The 6,457-nt window shown below is 54.2% G+C and overlaps 1 protein-coding gene across 1 annotated transcript in view; it reads right to left on the bottom strand.

Annotated features, from left to right (window-relative positions):
- The window catches only part of SPG7 (SPG7 matrix AAA peptidase subunit, paraplegin), a 48,403-nt gene that overhangs the window by 12,031 nt on the left and 29,915 nt on the right, over positions 1 to 6,457 (bottom strand). Inside the window, exons 10-11 of the mRNA XM_017513946.2 lie at positions 2,957 to 3,081; positions 649 to 751 (exon numbers count right to left, since the gene is read on the bottom strand). Of these exons, the coding sequence (XP_017369435.1) occupies positions 649 to 751; positions 2,957 to 3,081 (228 nt within the window). The remainder of the gene's footprint in view (positions 1 to 648; positions 752 to 2,956; positions 3,082 to 6,457) is intronic.

Genomic DNA, 6,457 nt, shown 5'->3' with positions numbered 1-6,457 from the left:
TTGCCTGAACCCAGGAGGCGGAGGTTGCGGTGAGCCAAGATCGCGCCATTGCACTCCAGCCTGGGCAACAAGAGCGAAACTCCGTCTCAAAAAAAAAAAAAAAAAATTTTATTATTAGTTTTTTAGAGACGGAGTTTCACCATGTTGGCCAGGATAGTCTTGAACTCATGACCGCAGGTGATACACTCGCCTTGGCCTCCCAAAGTGCTGGGATTACAGGCATGCGCCACCGTGCCTGGCAATATATGATTTCTATTTCTACGACTTGACAGAGACTGTGGAGGTCAGAGGCAGGAGGTTTGCTGGCACCACCTGGTGCAGGGCGGTAAGACACCCGGTCAGATGGGGAAGCGCCCTGGATGATGGCTCACTGTGTGGACGAAAACATGAGTCTCACTATTCCTGGAGTCAACATAGACCCAGAACCCCCATCTGGCTTCTCACCCCTGGGGCGGAGGAAGGCGTGCAGGTGCCGTCCGGACCTCCTGCTGCCCCACACACATATCGGCTCCCACTAGGCTCGTACCAAGCAGGGGCCCCAGAGAAGGGGCAGCGCCTACCCTAGAGGAGGCCCCGATGCCGTGTGTGCAGGTACCACCACCTGCTCTCGACACATGACACTGCCCAGGCTGCGGGTTGAGAACCTACCACTGAATCCTGGTGTCAGCTCTGCCAGACGCTGGGAGTAAAAGGTGCTGGCCTGGGTCAGCTTCAGGCTCTTCAGGTGCTGCTCGAAAATCTCCCGCCTCTCCTGCCAGAACCAGGGGAGGACAGACTGTGGGGCTCACACCCAGCTATTGCTGCAGGCGCGGCATGTATGTCTGTGGGGAGAGGGGGGTGTCCCCGACGCATCCGCCCTGAGGACAAGCCCCACTTGGGAGGCCTGCGGGAACTGCTAGTTTTTAAATCAATGTTCTTTACCATCAGTCACCACCCATGCGGCTTGTGAGCGGCAAGCAGAATTTTTTTTTTCTTTTTTGAGACAGGGCATCGCTCCATCACCCAGGCTGGAGAGCAGCAACATACATGGTCTCAGCTCACTGCAACCTCGGCCTCCTGGGTTCAAGCCATTCTCCTGACTCAGCCTCCCAAGTAGCTGGCATTACAGACAGGGGTGTGCCATCATGCCTGCCTAAGTTTTGTATTTTCAGTAGAGACGGGGTTTTGCCAAGTTGGCCAGGCTAGTCTCAAACTCCTGGCTTCAAGTGTGAGGGTGCCTCAGCCTCCCAAAGTTGTGGAATCACAGGTGTGAGCCACCACACCCGGCCATGAGCAGCATTTTATTTCTCATTTTTTTTTTAGACAAGTGTTTCGCTCTTGTTGCCCAGGTTGGAGTGCAATGGTGCGATCTCGGCTCACGGCAACCTCCACCTCCTGGGTTCAAGCAATTCTCTTGACTCAGCCTCTCAAGTAGCTGGGATTATAGGCAAGTGTCACCACACCCAGCTGATTTTGCATTTTTAGTAGAGATCGGGTTTCTCCATGTTGGTCAGGTTGGTCTTGAACTCCCAACCTCAGGTGATCCACCTGCCTCAGTCTCCCAAAATGCTGGGATTACAGGCATGAACCACCACACCCGGCCAGGAGCAGCAATTTAAACATAAACAGAACACTCTTGGATGGCCGGGCCTGGTGGCTCACGCCTGTAATCCTAGTACTTTGGAAGGCCAAGGTGGGCAGATCACCTGAGGTCAGGAGTTCAAGATCAGCCTAGCCAATGTGGTGAAACCCCATCTTTACTAAAATACAAAAATTAGTTGGGCATGATGGCAGGTGCCTATAATCCCAGCTACTTGCAAGGATCAGACAGGAGAATTACTTAAAGCTGGGAGATGCGGAGAGTGCCTGCCGTTCTCTCCAGGGTGGTTTCACTGAGCCAAGATCACATCACTGCACTCCAGCCTGGGCGGCTGAGGGGGGGTGGGGGCGGGGAACAAAAAACCTAGCCAGACATGGTGGCACACGGCCGTGGTAGTCCCAGCTACTCAGCTTGAGCCCTGAAGGTCAAGGCTACAGTGAGTGATGATCGCAGCATTGCACTCCAGCTTGGGTTGCAGCGTGACACCCTTTCTCTAAAAATTAAAAGAAAAAAACTCTAGTGGAATAGCTAAGGAAGCATGCCACACACACCAAGAGCTTATTCTGCAAAACTTCTAATTCCCACATGTTAAATGCATCGAAATCCTGATGCAAAATGTTTCTTACACAGTCAAGAAACACAGGAGCTGCCCTCCCCTGGAGAAGCAGTGTCCCAGGGGTAAAGGTCTCTGCTCCGCCCCTTCACTCTCCATCCCAACTCTGGAAGGGTCTCCAATCCCCCCTGCACCCTCCATCCCAACGGAGGCCAAGCACCTGCTGAGGCGTCACGGCAGCGGCCTGTGTGCACCCAGCCCTGCCCCCACCAGCTGACCATGAAGCCCACTCTCCAAACCCTCCCCTCCATGGGTGGAACTCCTGCTCCCTCAGGCCACAACCAAGGCCCTTTGGCCAAGAGGAGTAATGTCCAACCAGAGCCCTGTAAGAGGGGAGGGATTGGGCGAGAGGCCTCATGACTTCTACGTCTACCCCCACTTCAGGCCAGCTGCACAGTCCATGTCCCCAGAGTCCACTCTCCAGATGGAAGGGAGTGAAGCCATTCAAGAATCAAGCTTCCCACTATTTTTCCCCCTGGATTTTGTTTGAAAGGATTTGCTATAAAACCCAGACTGATACTCAGTATAAAAGAGAGCCAACAGCTGGTAAAGACAACTGCAAAACCAAGAGCAGTGGGTGCAGGAGGAGGACCGGTCTGCTAGGGCATGTACGGCCCACGTGGGGCATGCTGGGCAGCACCAGCACCTGTAGGGCTGTGGCAGGCTTCACACCAAGACGCAGCTTAACGGAGAGGCCAGATCACTCAGGACCAGAGTAAGGGCGGCCCAGGCGGAGTGGGAGAGGCTGGGGTCCTGGCTCTGACCTGCAGCGTGGGAAGATCAATGAAGACGTGCCGGTCCAGTCGGCCTGGCCTCATCAGAGCACCGTCCAAAATGTCAGCTCGGTTCGTGGACGCCAGGACGATAACATGGTCTGTGGTTCCCATTCCTGAGGGGACAGAGAAGACAGTAACCCTGAGGGTGGGGGTCCTGAAACAACAGATTTCCCCTGCAGATTCTCCTTCAGGATACAGGAGTGGGAGAGACATCTCCCACCCCAAGGCCCAGCAAGAAAGGAACAGCCCCATCCTTCTTAACTGGGAGCTGAGCTATGATCCTTCCCTCGTCACTCTCAGCCAGTATCACCAGAAAGAATAGGAATTTGCTTATTTGACAAGTGAAAACAGCAATGCCTTCCCTGGGGCTGGCTACTGAGGCAGAAGGGTCCAAGGACAGCACCCTGCAGGGTCTCACAGTCTCACGTTGGTCCTCACAGCCCTACCCACCTTGGGCCCTGTCACTGTTATTGTGACCTTGTAACATCTTTAATGGCTTGATTTAGGCTATGACTTGAAACATTTTAACACCTGGCCCTGGGTTTCAGGCTTGAGGGTTCTCATCAGATAATTTAAAAGTGGGTCCAGCCACGTGTGGTGGCTCATGCCTATAATCCCAGCACTTTCCGAGACTGAGGTGGGCCAATCACGAAGTCAAGAGATCAAGACCATCCTGGCCAACATGGTGAAACCCCGTCTCTACTAAAAATGCAAAAATTTGCTGGGCATGGTGGTGTGTGCCTGTAGTCCCAGCTACTTGGGAGGCTGAGGCAGGGGAATCACTTGAACCCAGGAGGCGGAGATTGCAGTGAGCCGAGACTGCACCACTGCACTCCAGGCTAGTGAGAGAGAGAAAAACTCCGTCTCAAAAAAAAAAAAAAATGAGTCCAGAAACAATTACTGACCCCTGGTGTATGTGAAGCTTGACTGGCCCCTGATGTGAAAAAATCAACTGCAAAATGAGATTTATGAAGCTGCAGGGAACACGTGAATGCATGCCCGTAAGAATTTTCAGGTGTTACCATGATGCTGTGATATTTCTCTGAATCTAAAAAAATATACTCAGAGCTCATAAGATTCCAAACTCTGAGTCTGCTTTAAAGGAATCCACTGACGGCCGGGTGCGGTGGCTCACACCTGTAATCCCAGCACTTTGGGAGGCCAAGGTGGGCAGATCACCTGAGGTCATGAGTTTGAAACCAGCCTGGCCAACATGGTGAAACCCTGTCTCCACTAAAAACAAAAAATTAGCCAGTCGTGAAGGGCCCCTGCAGTCCCAGCAACTCGGAAGGCTGAGGCAGGAGAATCGCTGTGGTGAGCCACTCTGGCAAGGGTGCAAGCAGAACTCAGTGGAGAGAAGACAGCGCTAGAGAGCAGTGGGGCTGGGGCGCTCTTCCACAGGCAGAAACTGAGCCTGACCAACCTCCCACTTCACACAGAAGCTGGTTTGTAATAAGATCACGGATTAGCACAGCTCCCAGGGCAGGGCGTGCTCGATACACTTACTGCCACAGTAAGGACAGAGGTAGGTGTGTTCCAGGGTCACACTGGGACCAGGACCCCGGCTTCCCAGGGCCTCATTCAGTGCTTAGACATGGCGAGTTCACACGCCGGAGATGAAACACCCTGTGGCAACCACCACCACGCACACATGGCTGATGACTTGACTTCTCCCAGACGGAAAACACAAGAGCCTGGCAGCTGAGACAGGATAAGAGCTTCGGCCTGGGAGGTGGAGGCTGCAGTGAGCTGTGATGGTGGCACCGCACTCCAGCCTGGGCAATGGAACGAGACCCTGTCTCTGAAGAAAAAAAAATGCTGAAGCATGGCATTTTCACAGCAGCCTTTTCTGTGTGTGGCTGCATGTCAGGGGCCGCCATCTTGGCTTCCACCATCTGGGGATGCCCATGTCTTAAGGGAGGCCTGTGTGCACTGCTGGGCATCCGCGGCTCCGGCGTGCCGTCAGAGCTCCTGCTCCCCATCACTTCTTCTTAGCACAGGAGCCGGGACCTGGACGTCCGTTGCTGGAGCAGCCTCCAATGCTGACTTAGGCCCTTCCCAAGGGGGTCTGGGGTCTGTAGGACACCACCGTGGCCTGGCTGGCGTGACCAACAAGGCGGGTGAGTTCCTTTTCCTTGGTGTTTTTCCCACGACTGGCGCAGCATACACCCATTCTGTGCACGTCAATGAACAGAAACTACTCTTCCCTGCAGAAGCAGCAAAGCCTGGCCTGGGACCTCAGCAGGGCTGCGCATGCACAGCTGCAGTTCTGCATAAAGGGACTTGTTTAGTGCTGGCACGACTCAACAAGAGGCCTTCAGTCAGCGATTCCCAGGCCTCAGCAAACCCGGGGACGGAAGCAGCTATTCTTATGGTAGCAAAGAGAGGTTCCGTGGAAAAGGCTGATGGATAAATGCTTGCCGGTAGGCTCAAGTCACCCGAAAAGGTGGCCTCTGTCTTCAGTGCGAAAAGCACCCCAAGCCAAGTGAATGGCGTCCATGGCCCTATGGGCTCCATGAGACAGGAGCAGGTGGGGCCTCTTCTCAGAGCTTCCTCATGGTCCCCTGGGAGGGCGCCTGGTCAACACAGGGAAGGCCACAGACTCACAGGACGAAGGCCTCACAGTCCATGCCACGCAGCCAGCATGGTCCAGCCACCGGAACCCAAGGTGTGCTGTAGATTTCCTCAAAACCCAAAACCACCACCCAACCGTGAGCAGCCTCCAGAAGCAATGGTCAGAGCCACACTGAAGGCCACACAGCACCAAACAGGCCACCTAAAGATGCTCCACAGAGACGCAGTACAGGAAGCCTGGGGATCCAGAGGCCTCTGAAATGCACAGTAATCTCTGCTTGAGGCGCAGGGCCAGCTTCCCCAGCAGAGGCAGTGGGGTTCCTTGAGGACCCATTTCTGAGGAGGTGTCTCCTCAGTGATACCTCAGACATCGCAGAATCTGAACGACTCACCCCACGTCTCTGAAGACACTCTGTTCTCTGAAAACTCTATTCCCAGGACCACTTGCTCTGTGTGCAGAAGGCGGCCGTACAGGTCTCAGTTGTTCATGCATTAGCTCCTGAACTAGCGTGTTGACAGACGATGGGATGAGGTAGGGGAGACAAGCAGCAGGAGAGACGTGAAGTGTTCTCTGCAAACACCTTCACGCCGCTGCGTCCTACACAGCCAGGAATCTCGCTTTGATCATTTACCCTCGGAGCTCGCAGAGCCTACGAAGCACTTGTGTGGCCATCAGTCCACTTGACTTCACGGCAGCGCAGAGGCAGATGGGAACACAGGGCACCCAGAAGAGACATGAGACAGCACGAGGCCAAAGCCCTCAGCAGAGTCCACCAGCTACAGGCATGGCGACACTGCAAACTGCAATGCGCACCACAGCACTGCTGCACCGGTCCAGCCAAATGCACTGTTCGACCTGACACTGAGGATATGTCACAGCTCTAGAGAGGATATTCCTTTTTTTTTTTTTTTTTT

The sequence above is a fragment of the Cebus imitator genome, unplaced genomic scaffold (assembly GCF_001604975.1).
Source record: "Cebus imitator isolate Cc_AM_T3 unplaced genomic scaffold, Cebus_imitator-1.0 Scaffold509, whole genome shotgun sequence".
Lineage (NCBI taxonomy): Eukaryota > Metazoa > Chordata > Mammalia > Primates > Cebidae > Cebus > Cebus imitator.
The sequence above is the reverse complement of the archived record's forward strand: the minus strand, read 5'-3'. Positions and strand labels throughout refer to the sequence as shown.